This window comes from Bos grunniens, chromosome 10, assembly GCF_055505025.1.
Source record: "Bos grunniens cultivar Pamir isolate PY7600 chromosome 10, Bosgru_T2T1.0, whole genome shotgun sequence".
Taxonomy (NCBI): domain Eukaryota; kingdom Metazoa; phylum Chordata; class Mammalia; order Artiodactyla; family Bovidae; genus Bos; species Bos grunniens.
In genome coordinates this window covers 85,885,160-85,910,775 of record NC_141174.1, presented here as the reverse complement: position 1 = coordinate 85,910,775, position 25,616 = coordinate 85,885,160, and the positions used below count along the sequence as shown (strand labels likewise).

At 46.2% G+C, this 25,616-nt stretch overlaps 1 protein-coding gene and 1 long non-coding RNA gene across 2 annotated transcripts; both read left to right on the top strand.

The window, feature by feature from the left end:
- The first annotated feature begins 4,090 nt into the window (after positions 1 to 4,090).
- On the top strand, positions 4,091 to 6,246 carry RPLP1 (ribosomal protein lateral stalk subunit P1). The gene is made up of 4 exons (XM_086322791.1): positions 4,091 to 4,292; positions 5,005 to 5,079; positions 5,792 to 5,909; positions 6,122 to 6,246. Exons 1-4 carry the CDS (start codon positions 4,221 to 4,223, stop codon positions 6,199 to 6,201), a joined length of 345 nt encoding a protein of 114 aa, XP_086178917.1. The 5' UTR covers positions 4,091 to 4,220; the 3' UTR covers positions 6,202 to 6,246.
- A 6,397-nt stretch (positions 6,247 to 12,643) lies between these two features.
- Positions 12,644 to 18,484, top strand: LOC147365256 (uncharacterized). Its single transcript, XR_015135319.1, has 2 exons — positions 12,644 to 12,783; positions 18,316 to 18,484. It is a non-coding gene; the product is annotated as an uncharacterized LOC147365256 (long non-coding RNA).
- Positions 18,485 to 25,616: the final 7,132 nt, after the last annotated feature.

Genomic DNA, 25,616 nt, shown 5'->3' with positions numbered 1-25,616 from the left:
AAGGTACTGAAAGCTTTCAGCAAGCTCCTTTATTCAGCAAGCCCCTTTCAAAGCAAAAGGTGAGGGAGGGGCATGGTGAGTTGCTGCAAACTTCCTGGTGTCCGATCCTTTGTTCTTGAAGTCTGGTCATGGTCAGGTAATGATGTTCCTGTAAACCTCTACCAGATGAATGTTATTCTCTGTCCTGACCAGAAAGGGCAAAGTCCCAAGGCACAGCTTTCACCCTCCAAGGTCCCCATCCTGCCGAAGAGGAGGCAGAGCTCAGTTGGCAGCTCCTTCAGGGCCAGGTTTCCACATCCTGCCCAGCTGTCATCCCTGAGTTCACCCAACCCACACTGGCCCTGTCTCCTCAGGCTGCCCAAATGGGGGACACTGGGTCTCACAGACTGCAGCCCAGGCAGACGGCCACGGCTAGAAGGTCACAGTGACAGGGTTGGGGGAGAGGCTCACCACTGCCTCCAGGTCTGGGCCATGGCTAATGGAGGCCCTTAGTGAGGGCTCTGGAGCTCTGCAGGACGTAGTCCCCAGTCTGTTCCCTGGGCCCTCCAGCTCTCCTGCTGGCCCAAGGCTGGGTAAGCTGGAGGGCCTCTAGGAGAAGGCCTGAACCTGCCTCTTAATTCACTCTCCACCTGATGACCACCACACTACCGACCCTTGGCTAACTCGGTTCCCTAATGGTCCCCCATCAACAGTTACTTGTGAGCAGGGCCCACTGCGGTGCTGACCAAGAGCTGAGCAGGACACTAACAGTCGCTCACTGACAGCTGGTTGCTAGAGGGCAGGGCCCACTGAGGCACCAGAGCAGTGGCTGAGCAAGACCTGTCGCCCAGTAACAGGGAGCAGAATAAAGAGCACAGCAACGGCTGCCTCCTAAGGATTGTGCTCATCTTGCTCCCTTACAAAATGAGTTTATCTGTTTTTTAAAATTTTATTTAATTTTAATTGAAGGATAACTGTTTTACAATACCGTGTTGGTTTCTGCCATATATCAAGATGAATCAGACATAGGTCTACATATGTCCCCTCTCTCTTGAAACTCCCTCCCACCCAATATTTTTTTTATTATTATTAATAGTGAAGGTGTAATATTATTCCTAGCAAAAAGCATATCCAAACATTAGGCGAAAAGACAAAATCCACTTATTTGTAGGCAAGGTCATATGTTTGTTTCTAGAATGCTTCAGAGTACCTCTCTCAATAGCTGTTACTCTATTTCTTGACTATTTTTAATTTTCTAAAATGTCACATTGCTTAGTCTTTTGAAACACTTTTTTTTTTTGCCTCACTACACTGTTTACGATCTTAGTTCCCCCATCAGGGATTGAACCCGGGTCTCTAACAGTGGAAACGCTAGAATTTCCATGAAATAGATCTTAACGGGAAGTTTTTATTATGATATGGGAACATGGGGTAGTAGAATTTGTCTGAAGTAAGGGTATGTTGAGTCCAGTAAGTCTCTGAAAGGGAAATGCATCAGCAATTGATGTTTTGCTTAAACAGTTCAAAATAGTTACGAAGAATAGCTGTAGTTAATTGGGTGCTCAGTCTCTGATACCCTGTAAAGGTGTTATTTGTCATTTACAGGTGAAGAAGTAGACCGGAGGCAAAGGGAAGGGGGCGGCAGAGGATGAGATGGTTAGATGGCATCACTGGCTCAATGGACATGAATTTGAGCCAACTTCAGGAGATAGTAGAGGACAGAGGATCCTGGAGTGCTGCAGTTCATGGGGTAGCAAAGAGGTGGACACAACTTAGCAACTGAACAACATCATCAAACTAAAAAGCTTGTGCACAGAAAGTGAAACCATCAACAAAATGAAAAGGCAACCTAGTGAGTGGGAAAATACACTTGCAATCATGTGTCTAATAAAGAGTTAATATCCAAACATACCACAAATTCATACAACTCAGTAACAAAAAAGCCCCCAAACAACTGAATTTTAAAAATGGGCAGATCTGAATAGAGGTTTTTTTCCAAAGAAGACATACAGATGGCCAAACAGGTACTGGAAAAGGTGCGCACCATCACTAATCATCAGAGAAACACAAATTAAAACCACAACTCACACCTGTTAGGAATGTCTATCGTTAAGAAGTGTTAACAAATGTTGGTGAAAATATGGAGAAATGGGAACCCTGACGTACTGCTGGTGGGAATGTAAACTGGTGCAGGCACTATGGAAAACAGTATGGAATTTCCTCCAAAAATTAAAATTAGTATAAGATCCAAAAATTCTACTTCTGAGTTTTTACTTGAAGACAATGAAAAACAGTAACTTGAAAACATACCTGCACCCTCATGTTCCTTGCAGCATTATGTACAACATCCAACACGTGGAAACAACCTTAGTGCCCACCAATGGGTAAATGGATAAAGAAAATGTGATGTGATGCTATTCAGCATAAAAAAGAATAAACTCTAGCCATTTGAGACAACATAAATGAACCGTGAGAGCAGTATGCTAAATGAAATGTCTGACAGAGAGAGAGGAATGCCATATGATCTCAATATACGTGTAATCTTAAACCACCCCCCAAAAACCCCAAACAAGCTCATAGATACAGAAAACAGGTGGTTGACAGGTGAGGATGGGGGGCGGGGAGTGAGAGAAATTGGCGAAGGGGAGTCAAAAACTACAAACTTCCCATTATAAAATAAGTCAGTCATGGGGATGTAAGGTACAGCATGGTGACTAGAGTTAATAATGTTGTATCACATATTTAAAAGTTGCTAATAGAGTAGACCTTATCACAAGAAAAAAAACTGTTGTCTATGTATAGTGATGGATGTTAACTAGACTTATGGTCTGCTACTGCTGCTAAGTCGCTTCAGTCGTGTCCGACTCTGTGCGACCCCATAGACGGCAGCCCACCAGGCTCCCCCGTCCCTGGGATTCTCCAGGCAAGAACACTGGAGTGGGTTGCCATTTCCTTCTCCAATGCATGAAAGTGAAAAATGAAAGGGAAGTCGCTCGGTCGTGTCCGACTCTTCCCGACCCCATGCGCCGTCCATGGGATTTTCCAGGCAAGAGTACTGGAGTGGGGTATAAACAAGTATCTTTTATGCTGTATACCTGAAACAAATGTCAATTACAATTCAACTTAAAAAATTGTAAAGAAAACCTCTCAGTATGAATCCAACACCAGTATTCGTAGCTTCAAAGGACACAAAACAGCAGTAAAGCACCTAGCGAGACAGCAGCTACATCAAGAGGTCTTTTAACATCACAAGTGAAATTTCAAAGCTTTTACACCGAACCAGAAGGTCCTTTAAAAAAAAAAATGAAGTTGAAGTGGAAAGTTCCCCTATGTTCCTAATATATCTTTTATGCTTTGGGAAGGAAAAAAAAAAAAAAAGGCCAAAATTTACTCATAACCCCCAAACCCATCCCTCTCTGCAAACAGAAGCAGGAAGCACTGAATTTAGGTTCCCAGATTTCGAATCCAGGTTCCGTCTCGCGGTAACGCGGAATCTCGGGAAACCAGGACTGCATTTTAATTTTGCCATTACAAAATGGAGATAATAGTACTTATCTCTTACACTGGGTGAGGCTTAACTGAATCTTTGTAGAGTGTGGCCCAGTGCCTGAGACATAGTAGGCGCTCAAATGCTCTGCTAGTGCAACGCTGTAGATTTCCCATTTTCTCCTATATTCAGTATTTTACCAGAGACGCTGTTCTAGGCACCGGGACCTCCCGGCTAAACCCCAGTTGCTGCCCTCCAGCAGGTCGCTGCTCGCCAAAGGTGGGGATTGGGGAGTGGGCTGACAACGTCATTAAATGACTGCTTAAGAAGTGTCATACGGTCTACAGTAGGTGGGAGTGACGCCTACTTCCCTAGGTAACTTTTCCGTAAAAGTATTGCTACTGTTCACAAACCCTGAGAGTTTAACCCGAACCAAAGAAGTAAGCATTCACAGCTGCCTGACAACTTGAACCTGCGAACTACTTACAGGTTTGCGCAGGCGTCTTCAGCCGGAAGTCGCGGTATGATCTATCCCCGCCTCTTCCGGCCCCGCCTCTTCCTGAAATCCCGGGAGCCGATTGGTTCGCGTGACCGGTATAAGAAGCTGCGCGCAGGCGCGCGGTTCTCTTTCCTCCGCTGCCGCTAAGGTGCTCGGTTCTTCCGAGGAAGCTAAGGCCGTTTTGGGGTGAGGCCCTCACTTCATCCGGCGACTAGCACCGCGCTCGGCAGCCCCCACCTAGCACTCGCTCGCACCATGGCCTCCGTCTCCGAGCTTGCTTGTATCTACTCTGCCCTCATTCTGCACGACGATGAGGTGACGGTCACGGTGAGTGCGGGCCTGGGCCGGCGGCGTGGCGGCCTCTGTGGGCGGCCGGTTCCCCACCCTCGCAGGCGTTAGGGGCAGGCCCTTCCGGCGGGAGTGGCGGCCATCGACACCGGGCGGAGGGGCGGACAGGCGGGACTGGCACCCGTCGGATGGGCCCATGTGCGAGCTCTCTGGGGCATCGGCCATGTGCCCGCCCTAGAGTGAGTGAGTTTCACTTACAGCGGAGCGCGCCGACTTTGAGAACTTTTTTATTTAGAGAAACGTGTGAAACCCGTGGGTAGCCTCATGCGCAGCTATAATGTGTCCCACGACTATATCTCCTTTGGGTGTGATTTCCTTGGTCCTCTGAGTAGGTCTTGTGGGGCCTGGCTGTGTGGTGCGGAGGGGAACACTGCGCTCTGCTCCACCTCTGGCATTGCCTCACAGCTTAAAATAGCAATGTAACTTGGGCAGGTCTCAGCCTGTGAAATGGCAGCGATAAACTCGAGGCCTTGCCAAGTACCTGGCACGCGGGAGCGGAAGCATTTATTTTGCCTTAAAAGTGGAAGAAACAGTCGTCTTAGATTAGTATACATGCAATGTCAATAGAGTACTCGGATTGGTAAACGGTAGTTTTGTACCCCGGTTATCAGTTATTTGCTTTCAGTTTGCAGTATTTTGAAGACGTTTACGAAAGTGCCGTCTGATGGGGTGCCCGTTTTATTTGTTTTAGGAGGATAAGATCAATGCCCTCATTAAAGCAGCCGGTGTAAATGTTGAGCCTTTCTGGCCAGGTTTGTTTGCAAAGGTAAGGTGATGGTGAAAAGGTGATTTGTTTGGAGAAGCAAATTTTGGAAGACCTACTGATTTATTAAATCAGGTGCTCGTGCTAACCTCCAAAAGTGCTGGAAGGCCCCGTGTTTCACTGGACTTGTCCAAATAGAAGGGGTATTTCCTCATATTTCCATCTCTAGGAGCTAATTATGGTTTTGTTCTGTGGTGTATTTTTCTCATGGTCTCATAGCCTGCTTTCTCTTTCCTTCTGTTCTAAAATCATGAGGAAAATATATTACCAGGTCATTCTTTCATTATATAAAAGGGTCATCCAAGATATACTATCTATGCTGTTCCAAGTAAATCTTGCCAGCATGGTGGTGACATTTTATTGATCGCTTATTCTGTATCAGAATATAAAAGACCAAGGAATTTAGCAGTGGCCACCTTCCACAGTGTAGGTTACTTAATCTCTGGCAAGTGAAACTAATAGCCTCTATTCACCTCCTGTTCTTCAGTCTTAAGATTGGAAACACTGTACCCTGTTCTCTGTTAGTGATCTCTAAAACACTGATCTGTTAGTGAATTCCCTTGGGAAAATTACATAGAATTACATAGCAGTCTAAAAAAATAGAATTCACTGTTAAGAGGAGACATGAACTGTACTTGTAAGTTAAGCCAGCATTTCGGTGCTATAACAGAAGGCCAGAACTAAGCATTTACCTGAATATGCACATGTGTTGCAGGCTTTGGCCAATGTCAACATCGGGAGCCTCATCTGCAATGTGGGGGCTGGTGGACCTGCCCCAGCGGCCGGTGCTGCACCAGCAGGAGGTCCTGCCCCATCCACTGCTGCTGCCCCAGGTAGGAAACTTGGTATTGGAGGGAGGAGGGTGGAGATTAGAGGTACTAGGGGCAAAATTGCTCTTCATTTGCTAAGAGTAGATGTGTAGAAATCTTAAGAGGCATCATCTGATGAGGGAAAGCTAGGATATTTTTGACTGTGTGAGCTGTAGGGCCTGGAGCTCTTTGGAGTTTTAGTGAGGTAACTGACTTGTTTTTTGCTTTGTTTTTAGCTGAGGAGAAGAAAGTAGAAGCAAAGAAAGAAGAATCTGAAGAGTCTGATGATGACATGGGCTTTGGTCTTTTTGACTAAATCTCTTTAGTAACACATTGAATAAAAAGCTGAGCTGTTTGCTGCTGTCGGTCTTAACTGATAGTTCTGGGGGGTGTGTTGTGTGAAAATGAACTTTGGCTTTCAGTGTTTTCTGCCATGACACGAGCTGGGAGCAACATTGAGAACTGCATGGGGAGGCTGGAGGAGAAAGGCTCAGAGCAGACACGTTGTCCAGATTACTCACATGACTTCATGATTACAGGATTTGTTCTCTAGACTGAATAAGAGTCACTGTTGGGCATGGGGGTGTGTGATCCAGATCTCAGATACTTGAAAGATGAAGTAGCTCTGGGGAGAGGTGACTGAACAATGGTATGAAGGGTAAATTGGTTCACTTTTCAAAATGCCAGGGCCATCCTAGAACTTGGATTCACATAAAAGGTATATTCAGAGCATCTGTTAGGTGCTAGGCACTTGGGACATCTGTGCATTTGATAGGGAAATGAGGCTGAGGTTGTAGGACTTTCTGGCCCATGGCCCTGAACATCTTCACTGCAGTGTGAAGTGAGGTGAAGTCGCTCAGTTGTGTCCGACTCTTTGCGACCCCGTGGACTATAGCCCACCAGGCTCCTCCGTCCATGAGATTCTCCAGGCAAGAATACTGGAGTGGGTTGCCATTTCCTTCTCCAGGGGATCTTCCTGACCCAGGGATCGAACCCAGGTCTCCCACATTGGAGGCAGACCTCTGAGCCACCAGGGAAGCAGGACCACTTTGTATACATTACTGTGTCCAAGTCTCAATGGTCCATTGAAGACTAGGACTGAATTTTGATTGAACAACAACATTCAAACAAAATAAGTGGCCCCAGACTGTCAATGGAAACCACAGATGAGGACTGTAAGGTGTAAATAATTTAGGACCTTGAGGCAGGTAGGGTACAATGAGAAAAATGATGAAAATGTCATTCAAATTTTGGAGATGTACAAAATGCATAACGGCTAACCTAAAAGAAGGCCAGCATTGTGCTAATAAGTAATTAGCACAGTAAGTTCATGGATTAAAACCACGAAATGACTCCAAGTAAAAGTCTGCTCAGTTGTGTCCAACTCTGGGATTCTCCAGGCCAAAATACTGGAGTGGGTAGCCTTTCCCTTCTTCAGGGGATCTTCCCTACCCAGGAATTAAACTGGGAATCAAATCATTGCAGGCCGATTCTTTACCAACTGAGCTATCGGAAGCAGTGACTCCGAAGCCTGCTTTAACTGCATCGTTCCCCATGCTCCTGCCCCTGCTGCCCCTGCCTCAGCTTTCTCATGTGAAGGAAGTAGTACATTTAAAATGTATTATTTGTGGTTTGTGCTGCTTTTGCCCAGGCTTTAATTGCTGCAAGCAGGGATGGGGACTCTGTTGTGTGCTGGCTTCTGCTTGCAGTGGCTGCTTTTGTGGAGCACAGGCTTTTAAGTGAGTGTGCCTTATGTGTGTGGGATCTTCCCAGGCCAGGGATCACACCTGTGTCCCCTGCACTGGCAGGTGGATTCTTAACCACTGGACCACCTGGGAAGACCCAAAAGAAATCTTAATATAGTAAAAATCTATTAATAGTAAAGCTAAAAAAGGTTTTTCCAAAGAATGTCCTGATAATCAAATTAGGAGGCCATAGCAGTCATTCATTTGAGTAAGAACTGCCCAGTTCCACCCACCTTCCAGTTCCCTGAGCCTTGACTTCTTGCAAAGTGAGAATCACCTACTTCATATTGGAAAGTGAACCAAGTACCACTTGCTGGCACATGCATGTTACTTCCCTTCTGCATAAGGTATAAAGAATACAGCTGGCTTCCCAGGTTTCCTGAATCTAGGCAAGCCTTGTGCTCCCCAAGTCCCTTTCCTGCTGATCCTGCTGGATCCTGCAGCAGCTTTGGTGTCTCAGCTAGTGTCACACGTCGTACTTGTTCACCAAGCATACTTGTTTGTTTAAACAGTTGCATTGTTAAAATTCTATTCACTTCTGTGGCCACTGAAAGTGTAGGTCCATAGACAGCTCGCTCACCCCTCTAATGCTGCATTAGCAGGAAGCCAATAGAAAAAGCAAGAGAGTTCCAGAAAAACGTCTACTTCTGCTTTATTGACTATGCCAAAGCCTTTGACTGTGTGGATCACAACAAACTGGAAAATCCTTAGAGATCGGAATACCAGACCACCTTACCTGCCTCTTGAGAAACCTGTAAGTAGGTCAAGAAGCGACAGAACCGCACATGGAACAATGGATTGGTTCCAAATTGGGAAAGGAGTATGTTTAGGCTGTATATTGTCACCCTGCTTGTTTAACTTATATGCAGAGTACATCATGAGAAACGCTGGGCTGGAGGAAGCACAAGCTGGAATCAAGATTCCTCGGAGACATATTAATAACCTCAGATATGCAGATGACACCACCCTTATGGCAGAAAGTGAAGAAGAACTAAAGAGCCTCTTGATGAAAGTGAGAAAGTGAAAAAGCTGGCTTAAAACTCAACATTCAAAAAACTAAGATCATGGCATCCTGTCCCATCACTTCATGGCAAATAGATGGGGAAACAACGGAAACAGTGACAGACTCTTTTCTTGGGCTCCCAAATCACTGCAGATGGTGACTGCAGCCATGAAATTAAAAAGCACTTGTTCTTGGAAGAAAAGCCATGACCAACCTAGACAGCATATTGAAAAGCAGAGACGTTACTTTGCTGACAAAGGTCCGTTTAGTCAAAGCTATGGTTTTCCCAGTAGTCATGTATGGATGTGAGAGTTGGACCATAAAGAAAGCTGAGTACAGAAAAATTGATGCTTTTGAACTGTGGTGTTGGAGATGACAGAGGATGGGTTGGCTGGATGGCATCACCAACAATGGACATGAGTTTGAGCAAGCTCTGGGAGTTGGTGATGGACAGAGGGGCCTGGCGTGCTGCAGTCCATAGGGTTAAAAAGAGTCGGACGTGACTGAGCTACTGAACTGAACTGAACTGTTCAGTCTGGACTGCAGCATGCCAGGCCTCCCTGTCCATCACCAACTCCCAGAGCTTGCTCAAACTCATGTCCGTTGAGTTGGTGATGCCATCCAGACATCTCATCCTCTGCCGTCCCCTTCTCCTGCCTTCAATCTTTTCCAGCATCAGGGTCTCTTCTGATGAGTCAGTTCTTCCAATCAGGTAGCCAAGGTATTGGAGTTTCAGCTTCAGCATCAGTCCTTCTAATGAATATTTAGGACTGATTTCCTTCAGGATTGACAGGTTTGGTCTTGCAGTCCAAGGGACTCAAGGGTTTTCTCCAACACCACAGTTCAAAAGCATCAATTCTTCGGCGCTCAGCTTTCTTTATGATCCAACTCTCACATCCGTATATGACTACAGGAAAAACCATAGCTTTGACTAGATGGACCTTGGTTGGCAAAGTAATGTCTCTGCTTTTTAATATGCTGTCTAGGTTTGTCATAGCTTTTCTTCCAAGGAGCAATATGGCTGTAATTCTCATGTTTAGAAGAATTTTAGGAACGAACGTGGTCATTGACAAACCATCTAAGAAAACAAACAAAAAATCCATGTTTTCACTGAATGTGTTGCACAATGGGATAGGTTTAAAAAAAAATCTAAAGGTCCTTTCTGTCAGCTGTTAATAATGTTTTGTTGGTGGTGGTGGTCTTCTCAACAAAAATTGATGAGGAAAGGATTCATGTGTAAAATGTGAGATTTTAAAACCACCTTTTGGAAAGGGAAAAAGGAACGAATTCAAAAAATACAACAAAACAACTTGGTATATTACTCTAAATTTAAATATTATGTATCAAATCCTTTCTTCCTCATAATTTGAAGGAGTATATACAGTAAAATTCTGAGGTAGCATTGTGACCAGGTGATTGCTGATTTGGTTGGGTAGGACTTTATAAATAATTCACACATTCTCCCATTCTGAACTTTGCATGTCAGAAGAACTTAATTAGCCTTGCTTACGATACTTACAAGGATCTATACATATGAAAAATTGGACTTCCCTCAGACGGTAAAGCATCTGTCTACAATGTGGGAGACCCAGGTTCGAGCCCTGGGTTGGGAAGATAGCCTGGAGAAAGAAATGGCAATCCACTCCAGTACTATTGCCTGGAAAATCCCATGGACAGAGGAGCCTGGTAGGCTACAGTCTAAGGGGTTGCAAAGAGTCAGTTACACGACTGAGTGACTTCACTTTCACTTTCATATATCAAGAACCAGTTCCTGGGAGAGTTTGCGTGCCTGGTCAAGTTCACACAGCTAATACAGGGCCTGCCACCTCATTGTCTCAAATAAGCCGTTCTACCAGACCTGGTGTCCCTTCCACACGTGTGCTTTTGCAAGGTACAGCAATCAACTTGATTTTTTTCTCTGTCAGTTTACAAGCCACTTCTCTTTCATTTCCTTATCTTTGCAATCAAGCCTGGACACATAAGCTTGAGATGGGAGCTGTTTTTAAGAGAAGATTGATGTTTTTAGTTCTGAAATAGCCAGAAGATGCCCCCCAAAGTCAGAACCTGTAAAGACACCACAGAGAATGCTTCATGGAACTTGGGCTGTCACCAGATTCAACAATCTTCTGGAATATTACTGTGTTCCAGTAGTATGTATGTGAGATGTATGGATGTGAGAGTTGGACAACAAAGAAAGCTGAGCACCAAAGAATTGATGCTTTTGAACTGTGGTGTTGGAGAAGACTCTTGAGAGTCCCTTGGACTGCAAGGAGATCCAACCAGTCCATCCTAAAGGAGATCAATCCTGAATATTCATTGGAAGAACTGATGTTGAAGCTGAAACTTCAATGCTTTGGCCACCTGATTGGAAGAACTGACTCATTGGAAGAGACCCTGATGCTGGGTACGACTGAAGGCAGGAGGAGAAGAGGACGACAGAGGATGAGATGGTTGGATGGCATCACCGACTCAATGGACATGAGTTTGAGTAAACTCTGCGAGTTGATGAACAGGGAGGCCTGGCGTGCTGCAGTCCATGGGGTTGCAGAGTTGGACACGACTGAGTGACTGAACTGAAGCTTCCTTCTGGACATAGTGACCTGTCACCTCCCCTGTCACATCATGTCCACAGGCTCAGGGGCCATCCCATGGTTGTACAGGATTGCTCAAATAGTTATGGGCTTCCAAAAAGTCAAGTTCTACTCAGTTTAGCTCACTGAAACTTCTACTCCCTTTACTTGTATACTTTGAGGGTTATTATGATGTCCAATTAAGGTAAAAAATACGTTTTTCACCTTCCAGATCTTTGTACTTGCTGGGTCCCCCATCTCCCTGGGCCATCCACTGCCTACCCCAGTTAATTCTACTCCTTCCAGACTCAGGAAGCCCACCCTAGGCTATATTAAATCCCCGTTCTAAGTTCCCTGTATACCAGTTCTTAAAAGTAAATGTGTTGTGCATTTATGACTTCAATATCTTCTTACCCCCATAGTGAGTTCCAGGATCAGGCTGTCTGTGTTGCTCACCAGCACCCCCAGTACTTATCACGCCGCCTGGCTTATTGTTGGCATTTACTATTTATCACAGCCCAGCCCTCTTCTTTCACACGGAAGGTAATCAGGGCCCAGGCAGGAGAAGGACCTTGCTCAGCAGCAGTGACTGGAACTGGAACCCGTCTCTGGATCCGTGAATGCCCTTTCCACGGCAGCAGGCCTACTCCCTACCACCAACCTCATTCAATTCTCAACTCAGTGCTCAGCTTCCAGGTTGCCACGTATAGGTGTGGATGTTCACGCCCTGAGGTGGGAACCCAGGGACCCAGATGATGCTAACGCCAGGTCTGGCTTTACACATTCCTTACCTGCAGGACCCGGTTTCTCCGACTCAAGCGGGAGCATCTCGTCATTCCCCCAGGTGATGCCCGGCCAGCCCACATTGACGAACGTGGAATTCTCAGTAGGTAGGACAGCGGAAGCAAGGCGTGGCGCCGGGCAGCCCTCAAACTTCCTTCTGAACACGGTGACCTGTCACTTCCCCCGTCGCGTTCACATCGCCTACGATGAAGGAGAATATTCAGGAAAGCTTGCGGACTGAGACCAGGCGGCCGGGTGAAGTGTTCTCAGCCCACTTCAGCCTTATATTCGGTAGAAATCCCTTTCCCTCAACTGGAACTGATGCTGGGCTTGGAACACCCGCGCTCAGGGTCTTGTAGTTCGCCTCTTGCCAATCAACCTTCGCGCTGGGAGGAAGGGGCGGGACGGGAGGCGGGGATAGGAGCCGCTTGTGGCCCAGGCAAGCCGAACTCCTCAGTTGCACTGGGACCTATTGACCGCTAGGGGCGCGCATGCCTCCTCTGGGCTTTTCTGATCTGTCTGAAAGTCGCTCAGTCGTGTCGGACTCTTTGCGACCCCGTGGACTATATACAGTCCGTGGAATTCTCCAGGCCAGAATACTGGAGTGGATAGCCTTTCCCTTCTCCAGGGGATCTTCCCAATCCAGGGATCGAACCCAGGTGTTCCGGATCGCAAGCGGATTCTTAACCAGCTGAGCCACAAGGGACCCATGGCCATTAGCATCAATTCCACGAACAATTTTTAAAACCTGGATTGAGGACAGTATCGCTGTAGCGGGCTCTGGTTACTGGATCGAGGCAAGTAATCTGTTGTGAAACAGGAGATTCCTACACTTTCACCAACCAATAGGAATGGGATGGGGCATATTTGTAAAATGGGAACAATGAGCCTGTTCCTGCCACAAGGCTGTATTTTTGAGGGGTTGGGAGCAATGGCAAGCCACTCCAGTACTCTTGCCTAGAAAATCCCATGGATGGAGGAGCCTGGTGGGCTACAGTCCATGGGGTCGCCACGAGTCGGTCGCGACTGAGCGACTTCACTTTCACTTTTCACTTTCACGCAAAGGAGAAGGAAATGGCAACCCACTCCAGTGTTCTTGCCTGGAGAATCCCAGGGACGGCAGAGCCTGGTGGGCTGCTGTCTATGGGGTCGCACAGAGTCGGACACGACTGAAGCGACTTAGCAGCAGCAGCAGCAGCAGCAGAGCAATAATAGATATTGGCGTTTGGTTATTACTAGTTAACATAACGGAGTTAGTTCCCTGTTCTGTTATTTTGGGGGAAGTGGATCCTGACTGTTCCCAGCACCTTGGTTTCCAGAGGAAGGGAAACCAAGGAAAACCAAGGAAAATGGTTTCCATTTTTTGGCCAGAGAAAGAAGCGAGATTTGCTCCACTTTTGGCTGCTTATCATTCGCTGAGTCATCTGGGAAGCTGTTAAAACGACCCCAAACAAAAAACCTGAATGAAACAAACAACTAAACAGCTTCCCGAGTAGGGTTGGGAATTCCTGGATTAGGGCAAACCCAGCTCCTACGCAGTGCCTGCCATGAAAACGGTTAGTAATAAGCCTTGTTTAAAGGAATGACTGTACACCTGAAACTAACACATTGTAAATCAATATAAAGTAAAAATTAAATTAATAAAGAGTGACAAATAATAACTATCTTCAGACACTGAAGGAAGATTTAACAATATAAACCATGTTGTCAGCACTTGGAAAACGGACTGTTGCTGTAAGTGAAAATGACTACAACTTTTTAAGGAGTGTAATTGGGTTCTCTCTCACAGAGTTAATAAGTGTCCTTACCTTCCACTCAGGAATTTCACTTACAGGAATCCATCCAAAAACATATGTACAGTCTCACTGGAGCATTATTTGCAAGAGGAGGCTTTTTTTTTAAGGGCACAAGAGGAGGTTTTTATGTAGTCATTAACAGGAGAGCTGCTATTGAAAGATATCTATGATACCTGAAGTGAAAAAAGGCAAGTTGCAGAGTGTTATACATAATATGACCCTAAAATTTCATATGCATATGTTTATGTGTGTAAAGAAAATTTCTGGAAAGATTCAAAAGTAACTGGAGTGATTACCTCTGAGAGGATAGATTGGATGGGGCAGGAGAGAGATTTTTTTCCATTTCAATTTATCCTTTTCCATATTGCTTGCGTTTAAAAAAACATGAGCATTTAAAAATGCCTTTTAAAAAAGAGCTTTACTTTTAATAGCTCTTACTTTTACTTGCTTTTACTTTTAATAGCTCTTTTCACTTTCATGCATTGGAGAAGGAAATGGCAACCCACTCCAGTGTTCTTGCCTGGAGAATCCCAGTAACGGCAGAGCCTGGTGGGCTGCCGTCTACGGGGTCGCACAGAGTCGGACACGACTGAGGTGACTTAGCAGCAGCAGCAGCAGCAGCAAGTCTGGTTTAGTAATGGTAATGTGGTCGATGGTGCTAGTGAGTGGCTTAAGGCAGCTAATCTGTTGTGAAACCTCTATGTCAGGATTGTCCAGCACTTTTCATTAGCCAGCAGGTTAGGATGTATTTGTAAATGGGAAATAATGACCCTGTTCTTGCTGTAGGGCTGGTTGAGGGCTAGGGAGCAACAGTGAATGCTATTATTAATTCTTCAAAAATTAAAGAGGCTTTAGTATGGAAGAGAAACTCACGTTATTCCAAAGAGCCCTGGAGGGAAGAACTGTGACCAATTTTGAGAGAGTTTTAGATCAAAATAAGGAAAAACTTTGCTGGGCATTTAGTCTGAGGCTGATATAAAGAAGACAACCTCTGTTTAGGGAATGAGTGTGGATTGATACCTCTTCCAGCCATGAGATCCCATTGGTCTTTTGGGATACAAGCTTAAGTGCTCCGATGTCAGACTACTTGTGTTAACTCACATCCCACTCTGCCTCTCAACAGTGCTGTGTGACCTTAGGTGAGTCGTCTAGCCTCTCTGTGCCTCTGTTTCTTCACATGCTTGATGGGGTTGATGGTGATACCGACCTCATAGAGTTCTTGAGGGGTTCAGTGAGATGGCACATGTCCAACACTTAGCACAGTTCCTGTTTTAAAAATATTAGCATTTCTTTGCTATCTCATATGATGGGCTGACACTTAAAAAATTAAAAAGAGCATCTGAGAAATAATTCCTCATATTGGAGCGGCTGTTTTAGTTTTACACCCTTTAAATATTTATGGAAACAGTCGTATATTGGATTATCAGGATTAATGGGATTAGAAGATGGGTAGAATTGCATTCATGCTGGATGGCTTTGCTTACAAAGGCAATTTTGGAAGTTTTTTCTTCCAGATGCTTGCTCATTGCTGCTACCATGTGGTCAATCATAGGAATAACTACATGGATAAGTTTGCCTCTTTGATAGGAGAGCTTGGGTGGGCTGGGGGGTATGAGGCAGGCAGGTAGGGGTTCGGGCTGTTGGCCCAGGGGGACTGAGTCAGTCCACACATCTGAAAGGAAAGGCATGTTTGTGTACCCACCAGTGACCCAGTTAAGAGGAAACCACGCACATTTTCATATGGTTTTGCCTCCTGTATAATTTCCCTAGCACATATGACTTTTCCTCTTAGTGTGCTTAAGTTCATTTCTTGTCTAAAAACAAGGAAGAACATTACTGAGCTGCTGTGCAAGCTGGTGTAGGCTTGGCTTTCCTCCAAGGTTCTTGGAAGAAACAGCCTTTTGAAAACAGCTTCTGCTTTTGCCATAAAACTTATGGAGGCTGTTGTGCTGTTACTGTCTCCCAAATAGGGTCTTGTGTGAAGAATTCTTTTACATTTAGGGCCAGGAGGAAGTTTGTACCCTCCAGGGAATTGGTAGCCATGCCTCCTTTATAATAAAAGAGCCCTGTGACTTATCACACTCACTTCTGTGCCTGAGAAACCACACCAGGCTTGATGCCCAACCTCGGCCATTGAATTGACCTAAATGGATAATGGACTTGCTTCCTCATCCTCTTCTTGGTATTGATTTAAAAAATTTTGTGTGTGTCTGTGTGGCTCTTGTAATGACTTCACAGCATACTTTGATCTCTGTTCTCATACCCTTTCAAGAACAAGGAAAGGAGTCAAAAAATTAAACAAAAAGTGGAATGATTCAAGTTGGTTGAGGTTTGTGTATGTGTGTGTGTGAAAAGTTATTTGAGACGATTTTAAGTCAGTGGTTGCACTTGGGTTTTGGAGACTGACAAGTTTATGGGTCAAAGATTTCATACCCCAATTTCTTTTTTTTCCACTTGGGAAAATGAGAAGCTCATGTAAACAAGGCTGTCAAGGAAGTTATAAGGTGTGGGCAAAGGACCAGAAGCTATTAAGGTTTGTTTCCTTAGCCACTGCCATTAAGGATAATATTGAGTCAGTGTTAATATTTGGAGACAGAAAGTTGGTCACCTATTTGGACCAAAAGTATTTTCCCACTTCTGTCTTCATTAGGGCTTCACTTCCTTGAAGTTGTGTCTAAGTATAAAAATTGTCCTGGGAAGGTTAAGACATCAGCTCTTTGACATGTCAGAGCAAATGAGACGGAGAAGGCAATGGCACCCCACTCCAGTTCTCTTGCCTGGAAAATCCCGTGGACGGAGGAGCCTGGTGGGCTGCAGTCCATGGGGTCGCTAGGAGTCGGACACGACTGAGCGACTTCACTTTCACTTTTCACTTTCATGCATTGGAGAAGGAAATGGCAACCCACTCCAGTGTTCTTGCCTGGAGAATCCCAGGGATGGGGGACCCTGGTGGGCTTCCGTCTATGGGGTCGCACAGAGTTGGACACGACTGAAGCGACTTAGCAGCAGCAGCAGCAAATGAGATGGACTTCCAGATTCTCCTTTCTAAGCGTCCTTTCAGAGTCTGGGTTTTTGCCTCCTCACCAAGAGAACCGGCTCCGTGGGGGAGCAGAGGCTGTTGGGCAAGAGTGGTCTATTTCTGCTTCATCTGACTGTGTGATAATCGGTAAATCCCATGACCTCTCTGATCCTCCCACCCCACGCCCCTCCGGCATGAACAGCTTGCATGAATTGCTTGCAAAGACGCTTCTGCCTCACAAGCGGCCAGTCCCAGCTCCTTCCCAGGGCCCCACAGAGCAGCCTATGCCAGCAGAGTTGCCTTCCAGCCCTCGGGCGCACCTCAGCTCCTGGCTCTGTTTACTCTCAAGTAAAGCCTTCCTTTTGTTTACTCAGCAAAGATTCTTTTAAGACAGGCTAAGCACACGGTTTACTCTGCTAACAAGCCTTGCCATTTACTGTGAGGACCTGTGTTGACTTATTCTTGAGTCTCCGTTGACATTCACTGGGAAACGTTAATGCAAACACAGGAGACATCTTGGGAGCTCCAGGCCTGACAGAGTGCTCTGGAAAAGGCCATCCTTTCTGTGTTGGTTAAAACCATCTCGAGAGTTAAAAACAACAATCATGTACTGCACCATGACATTCTAATGATCTCCCTTTAAAAAAAAAATATTATTTTTTTATTTTGGTTGCCTCAGGTCTTAGTCGAGGCATGTGGGATCTTTGTTGTGGCATATGGTGCATGGGCTCAGTATTTGCAGCACGTGGGCTTAGTTCCGAGGCACGTGGAATCTTATTCCCTGATTAGGGTTTGAACCTGCATCCCTGTCTTGGACGGCAAATTCTTTACCACTGGACCACCAGGGAAGAACTCCGCCCCTTTTCATTATTAGATTCAGTATCTGGACACTTCCGAAAGGAAATCAATCCTGAATATTCATTGGAAAGACTAATGCTAAAGCTGAAGCTCCAATACTTTGGCCACCTGAAGCGAAGAGCCGACTCATTGGAAAAGACCCTGATGCTGGGAAAGATTGAAGGCAAAAGGAAAAGGGGGCTACAGAAGATGAGATGGTTGGATGACATCACCAACTCAATGGACATGAGTTTGAGCAAACTCTGGGAGACAGTGAAGGACAGGGAAGCCTGCCATGCTGCAGTCAATGGGATCTCAAAGAGTCAGACACGACTTAACGACTGAATTCAGGCTAAGGGGCTCTAGGAAGCTTGCCGTGTTCATTCTCGATGGGACCATGTCTGTACCAGCCTCCTTCTGGGCACAGCTGCAAAGAACCTGAGCTGGGGGTTCAAGTACAGCTTGGTGTCTAGGTGGCCTGTGATTCTGAGACAGTTGCTTCCTTTCTCTGGCTCTTGGTTTTCCCACCCGTCGTTGAGGGGAAGTGGTTTCCTCTCTCATCTCCCCAGCTAGACTGGGCCCTGGGCCCACGCATAGGTCCTAAGAGCGCTCAACAATGTTTGTTGAATAAACGAATGAATAAGACATGCCACCTGATCCCTCTTGCCTTTCTCTAGTGCCCGAATCCTCCCTGAAGACTGGCGTGGCCTTGAGTCATCGTCTGACAAGATCTGCTAATGGGGTCATTGCAGACAGCCACAAACCCCCAACGTCTGAGCGGGCTGGGGCTGCTGCCCAGGGGTTTCGCCTGCCTCCACCTCCTGCCTTCTCCGGTTCCCCATCCAAGCTGATGCTTGTAAAGGAAACATCTTTTCAGGCGAGGGGACTGTGTATTTGGTTTGTCTGTGTTGCCTGGAAACTGTTGACATCCCGAGACATTCTGTTGCCTGCGCTGGCTCATGAAAAATTGATGACTTTTTTTCTCTGTCAACAAACTCGCAGCCTGTTCACCTTGACTGGGAAGGGGCGGGAAGCTTGCTCCCTGCTCCGCTCCGCAGCTGTTTGCTTTTTTTCGAGCTGTTGAGTTTGCTTTCCTTAGAGGTGGGGGTGGGGCCAGAGACAGTGGGGCCAGCTGAGTGTGGCCGTGTGTAGGCGACTGCTGCTAAGGTGGAGAGGGCTGGCCTTGCTTCCCTCGAGTGCTCCTTCAGTTCCACCAAGTGCCTTTCCCAGCTGATCTGAAGCACCTTTCCCTTCCGAGGCATCCCCTGGGCATCCCCTGCCCAGAGGCCTTCCCTGGCCTCGCCAGCCCTGGATCCTCCTTGCCCTCTGGGGTCAGCCTGCCAGGCACGACTACTGTCCGTTTTCATTCCTCTCGGTCTGGTTTCTCCTCTTGGCAGCAGAATAGCCTTGCTGCCCATCTCCCCAGACCAGCAGCACGTTAGGTTTAGGAGGGATCTCAGAGAGCATTTGTGGAAGAGGAAGCTCAGAGTGGCAGGGTGATGTGACCATCTAGTTAGCTTTTGGCCTCGTGTACAGCATTCACTGGTGGTCTCCCCCACCAGGGAACGAACCTGTGCCCCCGGCACTGGAAGTGTTTTTCCTGTGCGTGTGTGCTCAGCCATGTCTGGCTCCTTGTGACCTGAGGAGTCTTAACCACTGGACCACCATGGAAGTCCCAAAGAGTAAGGCCGTTGTTTTTTCTTTTGGTTGCGCTGTGTGTCATAGACCATGTAATTTTGGGCTCAAACTCCCCTTTGCCCTACATCAGATTAAGACCCCCACCCCATGCCCCCCAGCTTGCCAGGGGAAGGATCTGTGTCCCCACTGGCCTCCTTGGCTCCGACAGCCTCAGGTCTCCTGCAGATGGAGAGATCTGCTTTCTAAGCACTGTCTTTGGGGTCTGCCCCGGGGATCCCTAAGGCCTAAGCTATCCCTTTGCTCCAGCTGCCCATCCAAGGATGCACCGTGAGTCAGCATCAGGACCCAAGTCTCAGCATGACAGAGTCCTCGCCTCTGCTGAGTCAGTGCCCCAGGGAATGGATTCCTTTATACCTGGCCATAGGACCTCAAGCAGACCTTTTTGCCCAGTGGCCATTTGGACCAGTGCCACTCAAAGTGTGGTCCCTGAACTCTGCTGGCTCACAGACTGTTGTTACTTGAAGACAGGAACCAGAGGTACTCACTGAGAACTTGAGAGGAAGCATTTAGAAACTTTTATAGCAATTTGACATTGCCACATCATTCAAGCAGCATTTTATTTTTAAAAAGTAATTTGTTTTTATTGAATTTTAATAAGAAGTATTGATCCACGACAGATTTAAAGCGGAAAGAAAATGACAGTTTTGTCCTTCTTCACGGATGTCTTCGGACCCCTTTTCCCCCCTGCCCTGGGGTGTTCCCCAAGGGCTGTGGTCTGGTGAAGTTCTCCTTTGGGGCAGGAGGGGGCGACAGAGACATAGATAATCCATCTTTTCCCTAAGCAAGGCCGGTTCATTCCCCCAAGTAACCTCCATTTGACCACTTCTGGATGCTGGGACGTGGGGAGAAAGGAAGTCTTTCTTCTTTCTCTTTGCCCTAGCTGAGAGAAGAGTTACCAGAAAGAACACCCAGTAGGGCTGGCCAAAGGGAAATGGCAGGAAAGTTTATATCCAGGCCAGGGACTTTTTTCCTGGGGAAGATAGATGCAAACCGCTGGACTCCTCCCTTTGTGGCTTTGTTTTTCTAAGTGCTATTTTTTTTCTAACTTTTTCCTGCTTCACGTCTCTGCAGCTTTGCACAGACTCTGCACATTTCATAGTATATAAGGCATCCCACTACTGGAAGGCCCTGCAACAAGGCAGTTACGAACCTTGAACCTGGAGCCAGGCTGTTTGAGTTGGGGTGCTGGTTTCATGTCTTGCCAGCTGTGTGACTTTGGACAACTTGCCTGACTGCTCTGAGCTCTCCTTATTCTACCTTATGTATTGCTGCGATAATCGAGTGAGGCATTGTGGGTGAAGGCCAGGTGACCAGTAAACATCAGCAGATGAGGAAACCGAGGCTTAGAAAGGAGATGCCTTGCCGTGTATTAGACTCTAGACATCCCCCAGCAGAGAGGCGGGCACTTTCGTCACCAACTGGCAGATCTGGGAACTGACACGCAGTTTATACACATCTGTAGGACTATAAAGAGTTGGGTTTCTGACTTCCAGGGTCTAACACAATGTCCAGAGTTCTCTGCCTACTATGTAACAGGAAGATAGGACTACATGGGGCTTTTTGGACCCCTTAGGTACAGACCTAAAAGCCCAGAAATAACATCATACTTTTCTCTCTGATTTGCCCCAAACCTAAAGAACTTTCAAGAAGACAGTTCATGAGAGACTGGGGTTCCTCTCTGGGGGAATCCCCAGGCTTCCTTGGTGGCTCAGACGATAGAGAATCTGCCTGCAATGCAGGAGAACTGGGTTTGATCCCTGGGTCAGGAAGATGCCCTGGAGGAAGGAATTGCTACCCGCTCCGGTATTCTTGCCTGGAAAATTCCATGGACAGAGGAGCCTGGCGGGCTACAGTCTATGGGGTCGCAAAGAGTTGGACACAAACGACTGAACACATACGAATGCACCAGAGTCTATTAACCAGCAGCCCCTTGGCATTAAATGGTCTTCAGAAGAGAGTGGGAGTGAGCAGCAGGGGGTGCTGTGACACAGAAAGAGGGCTGCAGCTTCCCTGGGAACAGACCCAGGGCAAAGCTCAGCTGCATTAGGCTCCGGGAGGATCTTCTACCTGAGAACTGAGAACACGAGGGGTCTCCAGAAATCAGTCAGAATGGGCATTGAGAGCACTCACTTTGATGCTGGCAGCCTTGGATTTGAAAGTCTGCTCAGCTCTTTCTAGTTATGTGATCCTGGGCAAGTCTCTTCACCTCTTTGGAGCCTCAGTGGCCTCATCAAAAACAAAAAACCTATTTCATGGGGCTATCAAAGTAATGAGGTGGGTACATTTCTTAGCATGGCACCTGGTACCTCATGAGCATCCAGGGCTTTGCAGCTATTACTAAGAGATACACAATTGATGGGGTAGTCCCAAAGAGGTGAGACCCCTGGCCCCCAAGGTCCTCTGCTGCTCTGTGCCCCTACTGTGGCCCCTCATGGGCTCACACCCCTGAGACACTGACCTATCTGGGCCTCCTCCTGCCCAAGTAAACTACCTGTGCCCCAAGGATACTGCTTGTGTCTGGGAACTGCTTTTTCCCAGAGGCTTGTGAATCCCATTTGGGCCAACATGCTAGCCGGAGGGCAGTTGGGAGCTTGAGGGGCAATGGGGTCCCTGCCCTGCCCTGGAGTTGCTGCAAGCCCCTTACCCTCTCTGGGCCTCCACTTCTCCATGCATAGTTGAAGGGGCTGCAGGAGATAAGCATGGAGGATCCTTCCAGTCTAGCACCAGCCATCTAGGACTGTGTCCCCATCCTGCGAACACTGATGTTGGAGCAGGGTCCTTTGCTGCAAAACCCAAAGTATGGGCCCAGGTTAGGGAATGGGGAGGCTCCTAGCTGATGCTTATGGAGGAGACACTGGGTGGTGACTTCCCTCACCCAAGAGGCGACCTTGGTTTCACATCCAGCTTGCCTCTCCTGTGTTCCTCTACCCACGTGGTGGAGTTCAAGGTCTCCATACTCTCTCTCCACCACTAGCATGGTCTGCTCTTAGAAAAGCATCTGATAGACTCTAGGACTCATATCTCTAGGATATGCATGACTAGGAGGTCTGGTGCTACCCATTTGGAGGGCGCTGAACTTGGCAGAGATAGAGCCTTTAATCTAGAGAAATTATTTATGGAATCCCATGAGGAGCATTTGAAGCTGGAAGGATGTTGCCTCCACTCAGTCACAGCAGCCTCCATTTCCTGGCCTTGGCCTTGAGTTGGGGCTAAGACAACAGGTTTAAAGCATACAGCAATCCAAGGAAAATAGGTGAGCTACATTTCATCACAATTTAAAACTTTTGTGTTTCAAAAGACATCATCAAGAAAGTGGGAAGACATTCCACACAGTGGGAGAGAAATTTTGTAAATTATATGTCTGATAAAGGACTTGTATCCAGAATATATAAAGAACTTTTACAGCTCAACAACAAAAAGTCAAATGACCCAATTTAATACGAGCAAAAATGAACAAAAGACTTGAATAGACATTTCTCCAAAGAAGACGTGTAAATTACCAGTAAGCACATGAAAAGATGCTCCACGTCATTGGTCATTAGGAAAATGCAAATGAAAACCTTAATGAGAGGCTTACAGCCACTAGGACAGCTGTTACCAAGAAGGCAGATAATAGCGAGTGCTGGTGAGGACGTGGAGAAATTGGTGGAATTATTGGTGGAATCTTAAAATAGTGTAATCACTGTTTGGAAAAAGTGTGGCAGTTCCTCAAAAAGTTAGGCATAGAGTTACCATATGACCGAGCAATTTCTAGGTATACACCCAAGAGAATTGAAAACACATATCCTACCATATGACCCATTGGAGAAGGCAATGGCAACCCACGCCAGTACTCTTGCCTGGAAAATCCCATGGACAGAGGAGCCTGGTAGGCTACAGTCCATGGGGTCGCAAAGAATTAGACACGACTGAGCGACTTAACTTTCTAACTTTCTAACCGTCAGTTCAGTTCAGTTGCTCAGTCGTGTCTGACTCTTTACGACGCCATGAATCGCAGCACACCAGGCCTCCCTGTCCATCACCAACTCCCGGAGTTCACTCAGACTCATGTCCATCGAGTCAGTGATGCCATCCAGCCATCTCATCCTCTGTTGTCCCCTTCTCCCCCTGCCCCCAATCCCTCCCAGCATCAGAGTCTTTTCCAATGAGTCAACTCTTCGCATGAGGTGGCCAAAGTACTGGAGTTTCAGCTTTAGCATCATTCCTTCCAAAGAAATCCCAGGGCTGATCTCCTTTAGAATGGACTGGTTGGATCTCCTTGCAGTCCAAGGGACTCTCAAGAGTCTTCTCCAACACTACAGTTCAAAAGCGTCAATTCTTCGGCACTCAGCTTTCTTCACAGTCCAACTCTCACATCCATACATGACCACTGGAAAAACCACAGCCTTGACTAGACAAACCTTTGTTGGCAAAGTAACGTCTCTGCTTTTCAATACGCTATCTAGGTTGGTCATAACTTTTCTTCCAAGGAGTAAGCGTCTTTTAATTTCATGGCTGCAGTCACCATCTGCAGTGATTTTGGAGCCCAGAAAAATAAAGTCTGACACTGTGTCCACTGTTTCCCCATCTATTTCCCATGAAGTGGTGGGACCGGATGCCATAATCTTCGTTTTCTGAATGTTGAGTTTTAAGCCAACTTTTTCACTCTCCTCTTTCACCTTCATTAAGAGGCTTTTGAGTTCCTCTTCACTTTCTGCCATAAGGGTGGTGTCATTTGCATATCTGAGGTTATTGATATTTCTCCCGGCAATCTTGATTCCAGCTTGTATTTCTTCCAGCCCAGCGTTTGACCCAGCAATTTCTAGATATATACCCCAAAGAATTTAATACACATATCTACTCAAAAACTTACATGATGAGGGATGGGAGGAGAGCGAATTGGATAAAGGCAGTCAAAAATACAAAATTCCAGTTAATACTAGGGATGTAATGTACAACAGGATAAATATAATTAACACGGCTTTATTTTATTCATGAAAGTTGTTAAAAGACTAAGTCCTACGAGTTCTCATCACAAGGAAAAATATTTTTTTCTATTTCTTTAGTTTGGTGTCTCTATGAGATGATGGATGTTCACTAAACTTATTGTGGTAATCGCTTCAAGTACGTAAGTCAAATCATTATGCTGTATACTTTAAACCTATGCAGTGGTGTGTATCATTTATGTCTCAGTAAAAATAGAGGGAAAAAACATACAGTTAAACATCCATAAGAGCCAAAAGGAGGAAACCACTCAACTGATGAATCAATGAATTGTTGTCTATCCATATAATGGAATATTACTCCGCCACTGAAAGGAATGATGTACTGATACATGCTATGACATACATGAGCTTGAAACATTAAGTGAAAAAGCCAAACACAAAAAGCCACATATTATATGATTCCATGTGTATGGCATGTCCAGACTAGGCATATACAGAGATGGAAAGCGGACTGGCTGTTGCTAGGACTTGGGGAGGAGAGGATGAAGAGCAACAGCTGATGGGTTTCTTTTTTGGGCTGATAAATGTGCTCTGGAATTAGATAGTGGTGATAGCTGCACACCTTTGTGAATACACTAAAATTAACACTTATCCTTTTTTTTAAGGTTAATTTCTCCCTGCAAGCAGGAATGCCCCAGAGGGGCACTGAAAACAATGGGAGTATTTCTGGTGGTCCCACTGTCGAGGAGAGCACTGCTGGGTAGGGGAGGGGCTATGAGGAGCCAGGGATGCTAGACACTTTGCAATGCCTGGGCCAGCTCATGGTGAAGAATTGCTTTCCCCTCCATAAGACTTTTTTTTTTAATATTTATTTATTTTTATTTATTTGGCTGCACTGGGTCTTACTTATGGCATGTGGCATGATCTAGTTCCCCCTGGGATCGAACCTAGGCCCCCTGCATTGGGAGTGTGGAGTCTTAGCCACTGGACCACCAGGGAGGCTGCCTTTTTTTTTTTTTTTTTTAAATATACCCTCTATAAGACTTCTGAATGTCTCTCAGGACATTGATGTAGATGATTATCTGAGCTCAAAACTAAACTCGGCTTTACATAATAAACACCAAGTATATTTTCAAGATTTTAATGTCCACTGAGTTTCCCAGGAATACAACTACTGTGTGAACTGGGAAGACGGTATGTCATCTCCTGCTTAATGTCAGTTATCTAGTCCCGAAAATGAGAGCTTCTGTGCGAAAGGCTTCTGGGAACATCTTTCCTTTCATTTTCTTTCCTTTCTTTTTTAAAGGAGAAAATTATATTGTTATCTGTCAACCCCAATCCCTTAACTGATTTCC

Excerpts from the sequence above, each read along its gene's own strand:
- RPLP1 (XM_086322791.1), top strand. The coding sequence starts at position 4,221 with ATGGCCTCCGTCTCCGAGCTTGCTTGTATCTACTCTGCCCTCATTCTG. Across the intron at positions 4,293-5,004 it reads ACGATGAGGTGACGGTCACG|GAGGATAAGATCAATGCCCT; the intron begins GTGAGTGCGGGC and ends TATTTGTTTTAG. Across the intron at positions 5,080-5,791 it reads GGCCAGGTTTGTTTGCAAAG|GCTTTGGCCAATGTCAACAT; the intron begins GTAAGGTGATGG and ends CATGTGTTGCAG.